The 19,268-nt window shown below is 52.4% G+C and overlaps 4 protein-coding genes across 7 annotated transcripts; 1 reads left to right on the forward strand and 3 right to left on the reverse strand.

The window, feature by feature from the left end:
- The first annotated feature begins 6 nt into the window (after nucleotides 1-6).
- On the forward strand, nucleotides 7-10,239 carry TMEM234 (transmembrane protein 234). 4 transcript variants are annotated; one of them, XM_036747225.1, is made up of 5 exons: nucleotides 7-39; nucleotides 384-535; nucleotides 982-1,048; nucleotides 2,664-2,756; nucleotides 10,153-10,239. In XM_036747225.1, exons 1-5 carry the CDS (start codon nucleotides 24-26, stop codon nucleotides 10,224-10,226), a joined length of 402 nt encoding a protein of 133 aa, XP_036603120.1. In that variant the 5' UTR covers nucleotides 7-23; the 3' UTR covers nucleotides 10,227-10,239. The 4 variants fall into 4 exon arrangements, with proteins under 4 accessions (XP_036603120.1, XP_036603118.1, XP_036603119.1 ...); XM_036747223.1 differs by lacking the exon at nucleotides 10,153-10,239 and adding an exon at nucleotides 5,650-6,166; XM_036747224.1 differs by lacking the exon at nucleotides 10,153-10,239 and adding an exon at nucleotides 3,035-3,984.
- On the reverse strand, nucleotides 3,976-9,587 carry DCDC2B (doublecortin domain containing 2B). The gene is made up of 9 exons (XM_036747221.1): nucleotides 9,313-9,587; nucleotides 8,574-8,625; nucleotides 7,582-7,658; nucleotides 7,200-7,331; nucleotides 6,075-6,218; nucleotides 5,903-5,942; nucleotides 5,425-5,539; nucleotides 4,525-4,628; nucleotides 3,976-4,145 (listed from the first exon to the last, which is right to left on the reverse strand). Exons 1-9 carry the CDS (start codon nucleotides 9,585-9,587, stop codon nucleotides 4,095-4,097), a joined length of 990 nt encoding a protein of 329 aa, XP_036603116.1. The 3' UTR covers nucleotides 3,976-4,094.
- On the reverse strand, nucleotides 10,050-11,692 carry IQCC (IQ motif containing C). The gene is made up of 5 exons (XM_036747222.1): nucleotides 11,636-11,692; nucleotides 11,325-11,477; nucleotides 10,943-11,147; nucleotides 10,642-10,751; nucleotides 10,050-10,449 (listed from the first exon to the last, which is right to left on the reverse strand). Exons 1-5 carry the CDS (start codon nucleotides 11,675-11,677, stop codon nucleotides 10,408-10,410), a joined length of 552 nt encoding a protein of 183 aa, XP_036603117.1. The 5' UTR covers nucleotides 11,678-11,692; the 3' UTR covers nucleotides 10,050-10,407.
- Nucleotides 11,693-12,004: 312 nt separating this feature from the next.
- CCDC28B (coiled-coil domain containing 28B) lies at nucleotides 12,005-18,309 on the reverse strand. The gene is made up of 6 exons (XM_036745541.1): nucleotides 18,234-18,309; nucleotides 14,497-14,717; nucleotides 14,027-14,193; nucleotides 13,453-13,640; nucleotides 13,212-13,234; nucleotides 12,005-12,450 (listed from the first exon to the last, which is right to left on the reverse strand). Exons 2-6 carry the CDS (start codon nucleotides 14,670-14,672, stop codon nucleotides 12,396-12,398), a joined length of 609 nt encoding a protein of 202 aa, XP_036601436.1. The 5' UTR covers nucleotides 14,673-14,717; nucleotides 18,234-18,309; the 3' UTR covers nucleotides 12,005-12,395.
- Between the last annotated feature and the right edge of the window lie 959 nt (nucleotides 18,310-19,268).

Consider the following 19,268-nt stretch of genomic DNA (forward strand, 5'->3'; position numbering starts at 1 on the left):
TGCCTTCCTTTTCCGGCGTTGTCATGGCGGCGACTCTGGGTGAGGAATTCCGGGCCCCTCCCCCCACCTGTGTTCCTATCTCAGTTTCTTCCTCCGTAAAAATAATGACAGCTGGCGCGGTGCGCTTTCATCAGGCATTTCATAGGAGCCCTTGGGTGAATACTCCTTGGGAACTATTAGTACCTCCTTTTTACAGATAAGGAAATTGAGGCTCGTTGCCTGGCCCAGGGTGGTCCAGGTAGCGGCCGGAAGCGGCCACCCCCCCCCCTTCATTGATCGGTTCGGAGCACCCAGCTGCCCTGAGACTGGGGGAGGGGTCTCTGTGTTTGGAATGGCCGCCCCCAGCCCTGCGGGGTGAGTGACCGGCTCCCTCCCCCTCCTAGGGCAGGTGTGTGCCCTGGTGCTGGTGGCCGTGCTGTGGGGCGGCTCCAACCCGCTGCTGAAGAGGGCCGCGGGCAACGTGGAGCCAGCACCAGAGGGGAGCCGGCTGGGGCAGCTCCTGCACGAGATGAAGTTCTTGTTCTTCAACTACCAGGTGGGGCCGGGGGGACGCGTGAGGGGGGTAGGGACGGAGGGAGGGACGGGGCGGGAGCTCTCCCCGGCTCGGATCCCCAGGTTCGTCCGGGGGCCTGATCCTTTAATGAGGAAGACCGGGGCGTGTGCCTGTGGAATCCCGGCTTAGTCCGGACCGCCGCTCACCGCCCGTGTGCCCACGGGCCGGGCTCTCCTCTCTGAGGCTCAGTGTCACCGTGAGGGCCCTCCCGGCTCTAGCTCCCGAGGTCCTAAGGGGACCAGATGGGAGGCTGACTTTGCCTGCGGTTCTTCACTTGCCTACCCCTTGCCGTGCCCCAGTTTCCCATCTGGAAATGGGATGCCATTATTAGCGTGACTGTCCATTTCCCTTGGCTGGAATGGCCCCTCGGAGGATCCTGTGCTGCCTGTGTATACTGACTCTAGCTTTTCTCTCACCCTCAACCCCAGTATCTGGTGCCCCTTTGCCTCAACCAGTGTGGCTCTCTGATCTACTACCTTACCCTGGCATCAACAGGTAGGTGTGTCTCTGTTTGGAGGGCTGGTCATCTGGGCGGGGCATGGCTAACAGGCATCGAACAGGAGCTCACAGATACCTTTCAGAGTGGTTCATTTAGCAGTCTCATTTCTCTTTCTTCACCTCCCTCCTTAGCAGCTGTAACTGTGCTACATTGTGGGACTGGGCTTCCCATCCTAGTAACCTTGGCAATTCACAGGCATTGGGAGTATGAGAGATGGATCCAGTCCTGAACTGGACAGTTTAGTCTTATCAGTGTGGTACATAACAAAGCTTTGGATTTGGCATTGGGGGGCCCGAGTTGGAACCCTATTTCAGCTGCCATGTGTGACCTTGGCCAAGACACTGACACTCTTTGGGCCCATTTTCTCATCTGTAAGATGAGGGCATTGTTCAAGAGTGACCTCTCATATCCATTCCACCTCTAAATCAGTGATCCTCTAGCCAAAGGGAAGAAAACCAATCGAGCAGCAAGGGATGGGCTCATGAGTTGTACGGGATAGGCAGGCATGATTGAGTTGTGTCTGCATCATCGAGGGGAATACTCCCGTGGGACCACAGATCCATTGAATATTTGGAGGGCAAGATGGCACCACTAAAGAATTCTTTGCTTCTTGGACAGATCTCCTATTCTGCCATTTGACTTACATTCAAGCAAATAATGCTTTCCAGGCCTTCTTCACATTACCATCTACTCAGGTCCTTTATTGACAGCAATGTTTTGTTTATTCTTGTCATTTTCTTTATTCTGTTCTTTATTCTTTGGTGTCAACCAAAAAGCATAAATTATTCCTTAACCCCTAGAAGACTGTAGCATATTTCCTTACTTTTAAAAGAGCCCTTTCATTAATGTGGTATGGACACTCCTTTTGGGACTTAGTAGATGACCTGTATGAGTTGCTGCATCCATTCCCCATGATGGTGTATCTGGCTAGGCTGGTTTTCTAACCACAGCTTGCCTTAAAGTTTTTCTAGTTTCCATTTGGGATGAGGCAAGTGGTGGGGGGGATCTGTTGTTACTATGTCTAGATCACTGAATTTGCCCTGCAGAATCTGAGTTCAGAGACTGTGAGCACCATATGTCTTCAGTGTTTAGTGAAAGGTCATGAGTTCTTAAAACATTGGTATTCTTAAGGACTTGATCCCTCCCAAGAGTAAATTAGAAATGAGGCTTGGATTCAGCTGCACTTCTGTTGACTGAGTTTTCTACATTGTTGTGTTTTTTTTTAACTGTCAAAGCTCTGTATGTGTGTGTCTTAACCTAAAAAGCATGATAGCTGGCATTTCTGTAGCTTCCCGAGGTTTGCAATGCACTTTACACACAGTAGCTCATCGGATCCTCACAACACCTTTTGAGGTAGGTGCTGTCCTTATCGAAGTTTTACTGACAAGGAAACCTCGATGCTCAGAGGTTTAAGTGACTCACCCAAATGACCTGTCCAGAAATGGGTGTCTGAGGGGGAGTCCTAGTCTGGGTCTTCCTGACTCCAAATCCATCACTCTGTCTTTCTAACCCATACCCCTCCTATTAGACCAAGATCTTTGTGAGGGCAGGGAACACATTTTCTGCTTTAGAGTGGACCCCAGGGAATATCATTAAAATGTTCCCCTCCAGATCTGTCCCTGGCTGTGCCCATCAGTAACTCCCTGGCTCTTGTTGTCACCCTGGTTGTCGGGAAGTTCCTTGGGGAAGACATTGGTGGAAAATGTAAGTAAGACCACTCCTGGGGAGAAATCACATGCTAGGCTCTTAGGTGCCCAAACTGGGTGACTGCTGTCCATTTCAAAAACCCATAGTTTTTGGGGAGATGAGAATCCAGTCTCTGGTATCTCTCTTAGCACACCTCCCCCTTCTTTCCCTAGTCAGGGTAGGGAACCATGGAATATGAGCAGACCCCATCTTGTGTTCCTTTCTGAGCTGGCACTTAGCCCAGTGCCTGGCACATAGTAGGCATGTAATGTTTATTGATTGATTGATTGACCCAGGGCCTGCCCTGGGAATGGTGCTCACCATCTCCGGAATCATGCTCTGCATTGCAAGTTCAGTGGGCAAGACAGAATAACGACAGGATCCTGTGGCCAGCCCCACCCAGAGACGACGGAGCATTGGAGCAGGGAACCCTGGGCCGGGGGATCTTGAGCCACCCATGCTTGAGCTTTCCTTGAGAAGGCTGTCTTTGACTTCTTGGCAGTGGCCTCTTCCTCTATGATTCAGTGAGGCCTAATGGGGAGGAGGGGGGCTCAAAGACTTTACCACTTTGAACCTGAAGTTTCATGCCTTGGAAACACCCCCCTTCGTTGTGTGACCCAACCTCTCTCATGACCTTGGCCTCCAGCCAACATTGTGGTTTGTACATAGCACCCTGGATGTCAGGTGCAGAGTGCTCCTCAAGCTCAAACTTAGGGGCCTTCGGAGCCTTGGTGTGAGCTGATGTGGGCTGTGGCTGGTGGTGAGTCAGAGCCCGCATGTGCTGCAGTCAGTTAGACGCCTTCCTTCCCCTCTCCATCTGCAGCCCTGGAAGGGGCCCCTTGTGCCCTAGGCCAAGAGGCTAGCTTCATCACCAGCTTTTGCTCCTCTAACTCTTTCCTGGTCCAGGCTTTAAAGTGGAATATGTTCTGGAGAGATGGGTAAACAAGGCTCAGACAACCGAGAAGCAGAGAAGACTATTTTCTTTATTAGGCCAAAGCTTCTCCCGAAGTGTGTATGCCCCTGTCCTCCCTACCCCACCTTGTGTCACACCCCACAGGGTAGAGGAAGGTAAGCCTTCCTCTCCCCTGGAAGCAGAGGCTTTCCCTTCCTTAGGCAGGCTCACTGCAGGTTTGTGGGCCAGGCAGACTAAAAGGGTCTGTGGAAACCTCTAGCAAGATCCTGGCAGGAGGCTGGGGGACCACAGCGGAAGAGGGTGGATCGGTTCAATAAAAGGCTGTGCCATGGCTGCTGATGGAATGCTGGCTGGGGGCTGGGAAAAGGGAGAACGGAAGGAGGTTGGGCTGGGCTTCTTGGTTTTCCAGAATGGTATCCAAGTTTAGTTCTATACCACCTACCCTAGGCAGCCTTTTCCAAGAAACAGGCTTCTTCTACCATTTCTGCAGCTCTCTGGAAGAGAAAGATCAGTCAGCTAGAAGGGAGCCAGTTTGGGTCCCAGTGCAGAGACCCCTTAACATATCAGAGCTGCAGAAGGACCCTGGAGACCATCTGGTTCACAAATTCACTGTACAGATGAAGGGACTGATGCACTGTGGAAAGGTGATATTTGTTCAAGGTGACAGGGCCCAGTGGACTGCCCAGAGTGATCCAGCACCCTTGTGAGGACCTCTAGCAGAATGGAGCCCTAATGGTGAAATTATGGGAAGACAGCCACAGTCTCACCAGAGGGGCACTGAAGAGAACTCCCAAACTGATGGGACTACAGATCCATCCATCTATACACTCTTCAGCTGAATCTACAGCTGTTCTAAAGACATAGACCCCGTACCTGATCCAAGGGGACCTCTGTCAAGGTAGTCCCATCTTCCTCTACTTCCTGGGCACCTGCCAGTTCCCTCCTGGCGTGGGGTGCACCATACACAGCCTTTTCTCCTGTGAGGAAGGAAGGGGGTACATGTTGACCCCTTATTGAGACCACACAGAAGCTAGAAAAGTGTCTGTGGCCAGATCCCCTCTCCTTATCTCCAAGCCACCTGTCTCCTCACCTCTGCCCCATAGTCAAGGAGTCTTCCTTTCTCTCTAAATTAGTCTTTTTTCAGCTGTCTCCTTCCCCATACTGACTGCTTTCCTCAGTTATGTTTTTGGCCACCAAAGGGTCTCAAGAGATTAAGAAACAAGTCACTGGTTAGATCCACAACCAAAGGGCATCTTCTGCCCCACTCAGGTCCCTGAACCCCACCATCAGAGGTAGCAGATGTGATACCTCATACATGCATCTTGGTTTACAAAGCACTTTTCCTCACCGCTCCTCAAGGAAGGTAACTACAGAGCAGCTTCAAAAGGGGACCTTAACCTCAGAGAGGCTCAGCAGTTCCCCAGTGGGACAGAGCATGGGGCCAGCTGTCCTTTCCCAGCCCATGCTGGAAGCCACAAAGGGCAGGGAGACCTTGAGGATTACACAACACCAGCCTGGGGCCCAGACACAAACCACTCCCAGATCAGCCCCATTTCTGGAGATCCCCTCCCCTGTCTAGAGTAAGTGTGTGAGGCAGAGAACAGGATGCAAGAAGTGTTCTAAGTCTGGAAGACCTAGGTTTGGATCTCATCTTGGTCTTGTACTGGCTGTGTAACCTGACCTCTCCAAGCCTCAGTTCCCTTATCTGTAAAATGGGCCTCACTCTAGCACCCAGCTCACAGGGTTGTCATGAGGGATCAAGGTACAGCTTACCAGGCCGAGGTTGGGGGCGCCTTCTCAGATGGGGTCGGGCCAGGCTAGGTCTGGCAAAGGAAATGGATGGTTCCTTCCTGGAGAGTTGGGCTGCTGGAGCCCTGAAGATGTCTGCCTGGGGGAGGGGAGACCTTGGTCTACATCTCCTGTGACCGGGCTGGGACATAGCCAGAACTCCCTCTACCTCCTCTCCAATTCCCACAGTCCTGTTTTGCATCTTTGCAGGTATCATTCCTAATGCCTTTGGACACGGACAAGGTACCATCCATATTGGGGGCCTCAGTCACAGGGATAGTGTTAAAGGCAGCTCCTGGACTAGGGCTCAGTACACCCGAGCTTGTGACCTGTATCTACCACTAGCCTCAATTTCCTCATGTAAAATATGTAAAGTGATTTGGCTCTAGGAATTTCCAGGGCCTTTCTGTGCTTTATCAATCTCACCCTCTCTACCTTTCCCTGGCTGTCTCACTTAACCTACCTTTTGCCTATAAGCTCTGGGCTCAAGTCTTGGTGGGCGCCTGTAACACAGAAGGGAATGATTTGAGCAGACTGCTCAGATGCAGGAGACTCGAAAAGGTAACTGGCTGGAACCCTCTCCCATCATTGCCCATCCATCCCCATCCATCCTTACCTCCCAAAGCCTAACATACCAGAAGCCACCAGGCAGGGAGGGGCTTGGCACCAGAAGCTCCAGGTAAGGCAGGGCCTTATACTCATCTGATACAGCCACATAGTAGCCACCATTCACCAGGGCTTCTCTGCCCAACACTGGTACCCCCTCCAGTGTGCAGAGTCTGTAGGGAAGAAAGAAAAGGGTTGCTCCTTGCAGGGGCATGCCTGAGAAGACAGTCAGAGAAAATGCTTCCTAGAGTTGTATAAGTCCTGGTGTTAGGGCTGAGTCAACATTCTTCACACCACTAGAATCAGATTTAGAGCTGGAAGAGACCATCTGATCCGACTCCCTAAGAGGTCAATCAATAAATGATTATTAAGTGCCGAGCACTGTGCTAAGTGCTAGGGATACAAAAAGAGGCAAAAGCCTCTGCCCTCAAAGAGCTTATATTCTAATAAAGGAGATGATGGAAAGCAAGTTTTATATGGGATAAGTAGGAAATAATTAGCAAAGCACTGGAATTAAGAGTACTTGGGGAAGGCATTCTGTAAAAAGTGGAATTTTAGTTGGGCCTTAAATGAAGCCTGGGAGGTTAGGCATTGAACATTCCAGCCATGGGGAATAGCCAGAGAAAATGCCCAAAGACCAGAGATGGAGCGTTTAGTTCCAGGATCAGCCAGGAGGCCAGTGTCATTCAAGAGTACATGTTGGAGAGTCAGGTGTAAGAAGACTAGAGAGGTAGAAGGGGGCTAGGTTATAAGGGGCTTCCGCTGGAGTTTACTGAATTGCTCACAAGCCAGGATTTGGACCCAGGCCCTTGGACTCCAAGGCTAGAGCCCCTTCCACTGGACTGCTTCCCCAGGATCTGGAGCAAGAGACCGAAGTTCAAATCTCATTTCCTCATTTGTAAATGGGGGTTGGGCTAATGTGCTCACTCAAAGGTTCTTCTAGCCCTGGATCCTAGGATCCTTGTCCCCTGCAGTGCAGTAATGACAGAAGTCTGGAAACCTAACCACTGGTCTCTGGTTCATTGGTGATCTTGAGCAATTCACTTCTGGGCCTCAGTTTCCTCATTTGTACCTTTCCCTCTACTGCTAAGTGGCAAGACTAAGTCCATGAATGTCACCAAAGAAACTCGGGCCCCACCTGGCCCAGCACCTACCTGTTCACAGGCCCACCCTTCAACCTGGCCTTCTCAGTCAGTTGCCTCAACACTGATCCCCAGTCCTGATGGGAGGTAAGGGACAGGTGCAGGCTAAAAGGGGGGCTAAGCAGGTCCCCATTTCTGAACACCCTAGGACAAGAACAGAACAGAGATCTGTGAGGGAAGACTCCTGCTCCTTGCCCGACCCTCCACCCCACTCACAAACCTCTGTGTAGCCTGCCATTTTGGGCCTGGAGGTCACCTCCAAATCAGGCTAAGGAGAGGGAGCACAGAGTTTGGGGACCGTCGGTGGACCAACGAAAAGGGAGTCTGCCATGGTTAAAAGAGTTTCCCTTGACCCTAATTCCCATTGCACCCCCATAATATCCTCAGCACTCACTGAATTGTGCAGGAGGCCGAGGCTGGGATCCTCCTTCCAGGACACCTGTAATTTGGTCTTGGCAGAGTTGGAGGAGCCTGATAAATGATAGCTGACAGTTACATAGTGCTTCGTGGTTGGCCAAGGGCTTTATCTACATCATCTCATTGGCCCAGCCTGGTACAAAGGGAAAGGTAATAGATTTGGAATCACCTTTGCCACTTCTCTGGGCCTCAGTTTTCTCCTTGTAAAAGAAGGGGTCTGGACTAGACGGCCTCTAAGGTCCCTTTTGGCCTTTAAATCTATGATCCTCATAACATTGTTCAAAGGTAACTAGTGCATCCCCATTTTACTGCTGGAGATGCCGAATGTCACAGAAGGAATTTGACCCAAGTCACACAGCTAGGATTGGCAGCACCAAGGACTCTGCCAGAGGTCTTGACTCCAAACCTAGAATCTTTTCTGCTAGATTGTATGCTTCTTCCCATCCAAAGGAGGGTGGTTAGGAGCTGGGGCCTCTGAGCTGGGCCAAATCCCTTGCCTCTGGTGGCCTATGGATGGTTCCTTCTAGTTAGAATGTACGTCACCATCCTCTGATTCTAACCAGACAAACCTGAGGAGTTCCAGGCCAAAAGAATTTGCAGCTCAGCCTGCTCTCTAGCTCAGTCTGCTCTTGGTCACAGCCAGCTTATGCCTGGGGGGTTGGGGCAGGGGAGGACAACTGATAGTGTTCATTTTATAACCCCATCATGAAGAAACTGAGGCCCAAGGAAGCTAAGTAGCTTGTCCAGGGTCCCAAAAGAAGCGGCCACTGTTAGGATGTAAACTTTTATCCCTCTTACTCCAAAGCCAGTGCTTTTCCATGTGAAAGTTGGAGCTCTGCCTGACACAGGGAGGGAGGCAAACATTCATAGCCCCAGGAGCCTACTGGGTCTAAAATGTTGGGGGGCAAACATGGGTGAGGGAAGGGCCAAGTCTGGGAGGGTACGAACAATTTCTTCCTCAGAACCCACCAGGAGCCTGATGTTTTTCCTGCCTGGTTTTTCCCCTCCAAGGTACATGTAGCTAGAAAACACAGAAAATGAGGTTACCTCCTGGTTTATGGCACCTCTTCCCAACACCACCCGCTCCTCCCCCTATTCCCCCTTCTACAGTCATGTGGCACTACAGCTGTGTCACATTTACTCTTCCAGGATTGGAGGGGAGGAACTTCGAACCTTTGGACATCAAGTACAGGTCTGGGGACAGTCCTGTTCAGTTGTTTTTTTTCCCATCCTGATGATTTTTCACCTACTTGCTGCCTGATTCTCTTTGGCTTTTGGACTGAGTTGCTACCCGGTCTGATTTCAGCAATGAGTATTAATCTAAGTTATGTTCTCTGATCTAAACCAAGGGAGGCCTCCAGTATCCCCTCTCCAAAAGTGGAAAACCCTAACAGTTGAGGGTCAATGAGGTTGGCTTTTGGGTCATCCATGGCCAGCTCTGTCCCTCCACACAGGAATCCCTATTTTGGCCAACACCAACCACCACAGTATATGATATCCAGCCCTTAGGCTTGGGGAGTTCTTAGTCCAATATAGAGACAGGGCATGTAAACTAGACCTCACAGATAAAAAGCAATGCCTTGTGAGCTAAGGAGGGGAATGATGGAAGACATGGAACTGAGTCAAGGGGAACTTTCTAAAGAGTCTTTGGGTGGGGTAATGAGTAATACTCTCTAGCTGCCCCAAAGGTCCCCTGGTCCCCACTCACGGCAACCTCTGGAAACGCTCAAAGCCAGCAGCAACATACTCCCCACCACTCTGAAGCTCTGACAAATCAGTGATGATGTGGCCGTGCTGGGGGGTGTAGAGGGTACGAATGGCCAGAGGAGCCTGTGTGGCAGTTGTCACTTCATTAAGAAATGCCTCAAAAGTGGGGAAACGGCGGTGGGTGACCACCAGCCGTCGCCCTGGGAAGAATGGGTCCCCATTCCGGTATATCACCACCTTCCTAGCCACAGGAGGCCCAGGAGCAGTGGAAGCCATGGGGCTGCTGACTTAAGTTGGAGAGGGACGCTTGCCGTTGCTAGGCAGTCAGGGCAGAGAAGGGAGGGGCTAGAAGCCCTGCCTATTGAAGATAAGAGGCTTAACTCCTACCTCCCCATTCTTGTCAGTCATTAGAAGCCAAAAGTGGAAGCCTTCTAGAAGGAAGGCAGACTAGGAGACTTGACCCCAATTACTAGAGGAGACTTTGATTACTTAGTCCAATTATTATCTGAGCAACAGTCCCCTCTATGTCATCCCTAAGAACTGGTTCAAATTTCAGTTCTGCTTTTTAAACTCTGGCCTTGGGAAATCCCTTTCCTTTCAGAAACCTCATTTTTTTTTCCCTATCAAAGGGGATTGGTCTAGAATCTAGACCAAGGGATGGGGAACCTTCGGCCTTGAGGCCACATGTGGCTCTCCAGGTCCTCTCATGACACACAGAAATACCAGGTCAAATAGACAGACTATCCAAGTTCCAGAAGGAGTTTTATTCTTCCTATAACCCAGTGGCCTGATTCTCTTGCTCTTCCCTCTAATTCTCACCAAGTTCCTGTCTTCTGGCCAGGGGATGGAGAAAGAGAGGTCCTGGTGGACAGAGCTGCGATCAACATTGAGGACAAAGCCGAAGTTGTGCCCTGACTTCACTCTGCCCCACTGGGAGAGGTTGGGGAACAGAAGTCTGCAGAAGGGACCCACAGCGAGGACCTTGGCAGCAGTGTCTGCTTCCCAGCTTAGGAAGTAGCCCAGTCCTGTGAGCAGCCTGGTCACTTAGATAATGGCATTCTGGTGGTCCCATTACTGGAGGTATGGCCCTCTCCAACTAATGTTCTGAGAGATCCAGCGTTTGTCTGAGAAGCAGATACTGTGGAAGACAAGAGGCTGTCAGGGTGAAGCCAAAGGCTTCTCTGGAGTTTTACCTTCCCTCCTCAGCTGAAAAGTTAAAACAGCATGTAAAAACTGGAAGCCAGGGGAAGCTGAGAATGGCTGGGGTACATCTGTACAGGAGGGAGTCTGGGGAAAGCTGACAGGAGGCAGCGGAAGACCAGGCCCTTACCTTCTTGCGACTGACAATGGCCTGCTGTAGCCATAGCATTTCCATGGCAAGATGTCTTCGAAGTCTCTGTAGCTGGGCAGGTTGGGAGGGTAGTGTGAATTCCTGGGCTTCTGTGTATGTGGAGACATTGGAATACGTGTCAGAGAATGCCCCCAAACTGGCCAGAAATACCTGTCCCCTCTAAAAATGCCCCCCTGCTCCCAATTAGTTCTAGCCTGGAATTGGGGATCTTGGGTCCATCAGGAGAAGAGCCTTTCAACGGTTGGTAGGGCATGGGGTCGTAGGAGGGAAGAGGAGCTACCTGGGTCCCTCCTCAGTGCCTTGTCACCAGCCTCCATCATGAGGTCTTGTTGAGACCTAGGACCAGCTCCCTGCTCAGGCCCCTTCACTGGACATGGTTCCTTCCAGCCTCCGTCACTCTCGGGCTCTTCACCCCGGAGTCTGATGGGGGGCTCCCGACGTGGGCCAGGGCTGCCCTCTCCTTCCCTGGGGCCGTAGGTTCTTCTCTATTGCAATCAGAACAGAGCCAGGGGTACTTTCCAAACCCCTCCCTCCCTCCTGGCCCCCTGGAGGATGCAGCTGGGCAGAGAGAAGGGGGCTCTGCACCCGGGGAGCAGGAGATCCCACAGGGGATGGGGAAGTGAGAGCCAGTGCTCAGTCCTCGGGATGTCTTAGTCACTTACGCGGGTCTCCGGGGAGAAAACGGGCCTCGGGAGCCAGCGTCCCACCCAGCGCAGCTGCCCGCTCAGGTCGCCCTCCACCTCACGCACCACCTCCTCGTACTCGGCTCTCAAGCTCTGCATCCGCCGCCGGGTCTGGCGGCCCCTCACACACGCCTGGCGGACGGGTGGACGCGGTCACGCGGGGCGGGAGCAGAATCCCGGGGCCCGCCCGAAGTGGGGAGGGATGGGGGATCCCGGGGCCCTGTTGTGCCCAGGCGAGAGCAGGGGGACGGCCAGGGTCTATCCAGGAAGGATGGCGGCCCGCTCCGCACCTGCAGCAACGTCACGCGCCGAACCAGCTCCTGGAGCTCCATGTCCAGGTCCGAGGCACAACGGTCCTGTCCGTTCCCGGGGCCTGCAAATTTCCTCATCGCCACGCCCCCGTCTCCATGGAGACGGAAACGCCCGAACCGCGGTGCTGCTGGGAAATGTGCCCGCCCGCCCGTCTCCGCGAAAATGCGTCACCACGGCCGTCGGGAGTAAGCCAGAACGCCCCGCCCCCATCTAGGGGTCCACCGGCGCTCTCCCCTCCCTCTAGAGGGGCTAAGGCGGATCTTCGGGAGCCCGAGGCGAGCGGTTCTCAGACAGCGGTCTCACGCGGAGTGCGAGGGGCCAAGGAAGACACAGAAACCAAGTGCGCATCCGTCCATCCTTACGTTTAATTCAGCTGCCAGGGGCCCGGCCTGGACACGGCCAGTAGGGCCTGGGTCAGAGGTCAGGGTCTTGTAAAGTCGGACGGCACAGTCCGGTCAGAGCTTGGGGTCATGTGAGGTCAGAGGACCCGGGGGTCACAGCCTGGGGCAGAACTCAGAGGGCCTCGAGTCCCAAGCCAGAGTCGTAGCTCTGGGTCTTTAGCCCAGAAGGCCCAGGGTCACACAGCTTCAAGGGCTGTGGCCAGGTCAGAGTCAAGGTCACAGAGTCAGGGTCATGAAGGAGCCTCAGATCTGAGAGAGGCCAGCCATTCGCCTCAGCCATCATGGGGAAACTGAGGCCAAGAGCAAATTTTAAAGTGTCCCAACCAAAGGCATTCGCTTAGGCTGTGGGGGCCTCCTCAGGCTCTGCATTCTCTGCCAGGTGCAGCTTCTGTCTGGAGCAGGAGGAGTTAAGGGAAGTCGGCAGCGTGACCTGGGACTGGGCTCCAGCAGGCCCCACCCCCCACCAGAGCCCCGCTAAGGACCCCAGCTAAGACATGCCTTGGCCGGCAAGGCTGACCTGAATAAGTCTGCCAGGCCAAAGGGTCCTTGTTCATCTGTCTCCACAGCCAGCTTTTACTGTGTGACCTGAAGAAAATCCCTCAGCTTCGTTATCTGGTAAGTGAGAGTTGGACTAGATGTTCCCTTTCAGCTCTGATGATGGCTGTGATGATTCCATTCATTTCCTATAAACCCTTCTAAGGTTTACCAGATGCTCTCTGGGGCAGGTATCCCCAAGCTGCAGTTAGGTTTGGTGGCACTAGGCAGTATTTGAACCAAAGTCTGTAGCCTAAATCTTTCTTTCCCGAATTCCATGTTGCTTCTGATCTAAGCTAATTGTCTGAAGTTCTCGAAAATCATCCTCATAACCAGATTAAACCTTACCCCCTCCAGTCTCACCCACTGTTTGCCTGCTTAGCAAATCCTTTTTTGTGGAAAGGAGGGCCCACATCCATGGGTAGGTGGAGTCAGAGGATCTAGGTTAGAATCCTGTTTTTGTTACTGTGTGACCTTGGGCACGCCAAGGTCTCTATTAGCTCTAAATCTTGTGGTCCAGTTAAGTCCCTACTGGCTTAAAAGTCACCCCAGGGTGGCAGGGAAGATCCTAACAAGCCCCCCCCCCCCCCCCCCGCACCCTCCCTTCAAGGAAGGATACATAGAGTTGCTGAGGTCCTCCAGCTGCAAGGGGAGAGAGGAGTCAGATGGGTGGGACTGAGCCCTGGGTCATGGAGACACTCCCTCGTGCTCCCGGGTCAAGACAAAGGGCTTGGGGGAAGCTGGCACCCACATCTCCAGGATCCTGGGGCAGGCCCCAGCCCCACCAGGGTACCCACCAGCTCAGAGGGATCATAGCATTCCCATTCCCAGCCTCCCCGAAGTCTCAGTTCCCTGCTTACGTTGCTAAGCAGCTGGTCCAGGTTCCGATCAGCCACCGTTTTCTTCTGCTCCTGGGGCAGCCCTTCGGCCTCAGCCTCCTCCTCATCCTCATCATCCTCCCCGCACACATCCAGGCTGAAGTGCAGCCGAGCCAACTTCTCCTGCATCTCCCGAACGTGTTCCAGCTGCTCAAAGGAACATTCCTTCCCTGCCCAGCCAAGGAGCCCAGTGCCAGTCACAGACCCGCCCCACTGAAGGGGGTGACCACAGCACCCTGGGAGCTCAAAGCTCATCCCACAAGGCCAATCTCATTTAGGTTCTGCCCCAGGAGGCTCAGTCCTATATCCCTGACTATCACAGATTCCAACCTCATGGCAAAGGGAGAGCCCTGGCAATCAATGAGCATTTATTCTTCATCTACCATGTGCTAGACACTGTTCTGGGAATTCATCCCTACTCTCATGGAGTTTACATTCTAATCCTAATACCGCAGACTAAATTGAATCCCAGACTTTGAGCCAAGAAGAATCCTCCTCCATAATGGCCCACTGCCTCCCCCTTCCCCCATCCCTCCGCAACACCCTACAAACCTACCAAAGGCCTGGAGCCGGCCAGAATGGAAGTCATTGAGTAGGTTCAGTAGCCCTCCCTCCATCTCGTAGACACCAGTCACCTCCGTCAGGAAGGAGTGCTGCAAGGGGGTGCCTGCTGGGGCACCCCCTCCACCAGCTAGCACAGGGCGGCACTTCTCCTTCGTCACCCTGGGAAGGGCAGAAGAGCCAGGCTACAGACCTGCTAGCTCAAAGATGTCAGGAATGGTAGGGCTGCCTTCCAACCCTGAGTCCTGAGAGGCAGCACCGCCAGACTCCAGGCCCAGCTCCACCCTGCTTCCTCATGTGACTCTTGGACAAGTCACTGGCCCTTTCTAGGCCTTGGTCTTCTCATCTATACCATGGGGACAATTGTACCTGATGCTTCAATCAGCTGTTGTGGGAAGAGGGGAGTGGGGCATCACAAGTGCCCACACTGGAGCTGAGCCCAGAGTCCCCAGCAGACCAACTCACCTCTTAAACTTGGTCCGCTGCTTTGGGGATGGAAGGTGGGGGAGGCCCAAGGAGAAGGAGGCACTTCGGCTGGTAGGGACTGGGACCCTACGCAGTGCACTGGCGGGGGGTGCGGGCTGCGACAAGCAAGGCTTGGGGCTCCTCCTCTTCTTCTTGTCATCCATTTCAGCGTGCATCCAGGCTTGGCTCCAGAGGGATCGGGGTGCACTTTGGGAGTACGCCTGGGGAAGAGAGAGGCCATTGGGCTACAGTCATGATCAGCTGTTCCAGTGGCATGGGCACGGGCAGAGGGGCGAGACACTTGGGCTTGGCCCCAGAGGGGAGAATGAGGAGCAGTGACTTAAAGCTGTGGAGAGGCACCATGAGAGCCAACCAAAAGAAGAACTGGCTACCTCAAGATGTAGTAAGCTCCCCATCACCCATTTATCAGAGATGATTTGCAGGAGACTCCCATTCAAGTATAGGTTAGATTAGATGCCTTCTGAGGCATCCAGAATGCCTCACAGAATGGCCTCTGAGTTAGGTGGGCCTTGATCCAATGCTTACTGTGCTGTATTCATGAAGAAACTGAGGACAGGGCGGGGGAACATTTCCTGCTCACTAAAGCATAACATTTGTGACCCAGATAGTCAAAATGTTCCACCACCGGGCTTTAAGTGCCTTTCCAGGCTTCTTCATGCTACTCTCCATGTACTGACCAGTCTGGCCTACTCTCCTTTGGACTACCCCCTTGTCCTTCCCTCTCCCATTTCCAGTGGCTTCATCTATATCACTCTCCATGCCAGGCATGAATGATATTAGTAAAACCCTTAGCACAGTGCCTGCTACACAGTAGGGGCTTAATCGAAGCTTCTTCCCTTTCCTTACCCTTTCTCATCCCTCCATTGTCACCCTGTTGAAGTTGGGCTCTCTCTTAAAGACCAGGCACAAGTGTCTCCTCCTCCCTAGAAGCCTCTCTCCAGCTGAGAGGGGTATCCCCCTCCTCAGATGGCCCCTAGCCCTTTGTCTGTACTACTTTGCCATTGTCAGGGTTACAAGTGCCAGGAGGCCAGAGTTTGACTCCTGGCCCCCTCTGCCCCTCCATTTCTTCTTTTGTAAAAATGGGTGTGTCATGGGGCAGCTAGGTGGCGCAGTGAGTGGAACACTAGCCCTGGAGTCAGGAGTACCTGAGGTCAAATGCAGTCTCAGACACTTGACACACTTACTAGCTGTGTGACCTTGGGCAAGTCACTTAACCCCAATTGCCTGCCTTCCCCCCCTCCAAAAAAAATGGGTGTGTCAGTATGTTAAACAACCCCGCTGTGGGGTTACTGTGTAGATAGAACTCTGCAAATTTTAAATTGCTAGGCATTTCACCTACACTCTCCCCAAGGACCAAGGTTGTTGGTCACTTGTGAGCACTTCAAGGACAGGGCCTGGGTCATGGGCCTAGTGCAAGGTTCCCAGACTTATCTGGCCCACCCGGCCCCTTTAAAAAAATTACTCATGTTTCGTTTCTTCTTTCTCACAGTTCCTCCTATTGGTTCTAATTCTTCTTGACAACATGACTAATGCAAAAATATGTTTAATATGAATGTCTGTGTAGAGCCTATATCATATTGTAGGCCGTCTTGGGGAGGGGGGAGGGGGAAAGGGAAGGAGAAAATTTAAAACTCAAAATCTTATGGAAGTGAATGTTGAAAACTAAAAATAAATAAATTATTTTTAAAAATTACTCAGTGCCCCCAAGAAATCTACTTTCTTTAACCCCTTAACAGTTTTTGAAATTTGCATCATTTCAAAAAATATAGAAAATATCTTTTTTAAAATGGCACATCTTAAATTTAATGATTTTTTGTAAACTGGTGGTTCTTTTCCTGCATTGAAATTTTGACGACGCAATATTGCATCTTGTACCTGTATAGCATAGTATTATAAACGAGTCATTACAGGCACATGTTCCTGCCAGCGTGTGCTGGCCTTCCCAACAAAGTGCCATGTGCTCTCCTGTCAAACTCAACCTCTGATGGGTTATAACTTGCATTTTGGGTGTTTATTTGGAAAATAATGTAATCACTGAAACTTTAATTCTGTTAACACAACAGATGAAACGTGTACCAATGTTGTTGCAAAATTTTTTATCCTAATGCTTTCACCACCCTGTTATGTTTACTCTACAGCTCCCCCTTCCGTTGGCCTGAGGCTACTACCGTGCCCCATGGGAGGGAAGGGGGAGATATTGCCCACTTGGGAAACCGCTGGCTCAGGGTCGGTACAACTGAGGCAGTGACTGACCAGAGGACAAGCAGGGCTCTGGGCTCTTGGCAGGTGGGAGCGGGGAGAAGGTCTGAACAGACTCATTGTGATGCTTGGGGGCTGATTAGGGACTGTCTCAACCAGCTTTTCTTCTGTCCCACTTTCTGCTTATTGGCTTAGCCTGCTACTGATGATATCAAAGCCCAGCCCTGGGGTACCTCAGCCCTCCCTTATAAGCCTCAAGGATCCTGCTTTGGTGAAATGGGCAGACCGAGGGGGTATTCCAGTCCAGGAGCTCTGGATGGAGAACTTCTCCATGACCTGTTTCATATCGTGCTCTGGCTTCCCCATACACATCCAGGAAGAGCAGGGAATAAGCCCAGGACAAATAGGAGGAGGGGCAGCTTGTCCCTATGTTGGGGAGAACAAATGTGCCTGGAGTCAAGTGGGGACTGAGGCTTGGGGTGGCATGAGGGAGGTGCCTTGGTTACTGTGCCAAGGCTGCCAGGTCGTCTACAGAGACTAATGTCCTGGTTCTGTGCCCAGCACTCTGGCTTTCTACGGAGGATCTCCTTTCTTGGTTGGGGAACCTGCTGTCCTCAGCTCCCAGCCTCCCACTCCCAAGGATGTGTGTGTCGATATCCATCAAGGGTACAGATCTTCAATGTATCTTTTCCTCCCCACTCAAGGAATCTCCTCTGTTGTTCTTTGCAGGCAAGAGGAGTTGAGGCAGGGGGCAAGGCTGCCCAGCTCAGGTCAAAGGGGCCCCTCCCAACCCAGTCCTGGCCCTGGGTCCTCCCTCCCCTCGAGATCAGGGGTATCAGTTGTCTGTTGAAGGGTGTCTGTGTGACTGGCCGTGTATGTGTTTTTCTCTATGTGCCAATGGCTGGTGTGGTGCTGGGGCACTCTGTGGAAAGGGTGGAAAGGATGTTGGCAGGGCAGTCAGGAGATCTGGGATCCAGAGGATCCCAGACATTAGCAGTGCAATACCAGACCAATCATTCTCTGACCCTCAGTCTCCTCAAATATAAAATGGAGATGGATGTACCGATGGGTGGGTGGGGGCAATGTGCTAAAGTGCTCTAGAGCAGTGATCTGCTGTTGTTAATCAACAAGCATTTATTAGGCACCTACTGTATGACTGGCACGGTGCCGGGTGCTGGGGATACAGGTCCCAGCCTCTCTAGCAGCGTTCCCTCTCTCTGGCTTTGTGCATCTCCATCCATGAAGAGAAGCATTTGCATCTGCCTGCGGGTGTGTGGGCATGTGCATGTCTGCTGGCATTGCATGGGCAGGGCAGCCTCCAGCCGGTGCACGGCCCCCATGGCCACCAAGCGGCCCAGGGACATCCTGCCCCACTTCCGAGGGGTGTGTAACACGCTATCTCGGAGCGCTCGGCCCAGCATTCCAAAATGGAACGTTCTGCCCAGCGGCCAGCTCTCCATCCCCCTCCCCGCCCCCCCGATCCGGTAACTGGCCCCACCCCACGAAGAAAGACTGACCTGGACGAAGCTGCGGGCCTGTGCTGCTCCAGAGGTCCAGCCGGCCTGGGCTCCCCCGCCTCCCACTCCCCGAGATATGTGTGTGTGTGTGTGTGTGTGTGCGTGCGCGCGCCTGGGTCTCTCTGGAGCAGGGAGTGATTTGCATTTAAAGGGGACGCCTCTTCTCAGCGCTTCCAGGCTCGATCTGTTTAGAGCAGGCCTAGGCTTTCTAACATGGAGATGCTACTCCTTTAGGAGGTCTGACTCGAGCTCTCCGTTAAGGATGGATGAATGATCGCTGAGGCAGAGTACCTGGGAGGAGAGGAGGAGCACCCCTTCTTAGACTGAACCTTCAGACTGGACTGGCAGATGCTCCAATGGTGCTCCCTCACAGAGGAGTTTCCCAGAAACCACAAGGGCCAGTCAGTTCCACTTTGGAGAACAATAACCTGGTTAGGAGTGTTTGACACAATACAGTAGCCCACAGATAATGCCAACAACTTCGAGTCCTACAATAATAACAGTAGCTAGCATTTTTATAGCATTTTAAGATTTGCAAAGCACTTGATCCCTCAAAACAACCCTGGGAGGTGGGTGCTATTATCATCCCCCTTTCTAAGAAGGTAGAACACAGGTAGATCAAGGTTAAGTGACTTGCCCAGGGTCACTCAGCTAGTGAGTGTCAGAGGCTGGATTTGAATCCAGGTCTTCCAGATTCCAAGTCCAGTGCTCGATCTCCTGGGCCACCCAACAGCCCCTAAAGGGTTTTTATGGTTCCATACAACTGTACTGAGAGGCCAGCAGGTGTTTTCTGAATGGTCTCAAGCACCATCATGCTTTCAATTTAGTCAGATCCCAGAAGGATTTATTAAACACCAAGACAAGAGTCCGTTCCTTCAAGGAACTTATCTTTAGGGGAGATGATAGATAAGTAAATACAAGGTATATGCAAAGTGCATCTGGGAGAGAGCACCAAGTACTTTCTAAAGCGTCCTCTGGAAGGTCAAGTCTGAGCTGAGCCTTCCAGGAAGCCAGGGATTCTGACAGCCTAAGGTG

The sequence above is a fragment of the Trichosurus vulpecula genome, chromosome 2, assembly GCF_011100635.1.
Source record: "Trichosurus vulpecula isolate mTriVul1 chromosome 2, mTriVul1.pri, whole genome shotgun sequence".
Classification (NCBI taxonomy): domain Eukaryota; kingdom Metazoa; phylum Chordata; class Mammalia; order Diprotodontia; family Phalangeridae; genus Trichosurus; species Trichosurus vulpecula.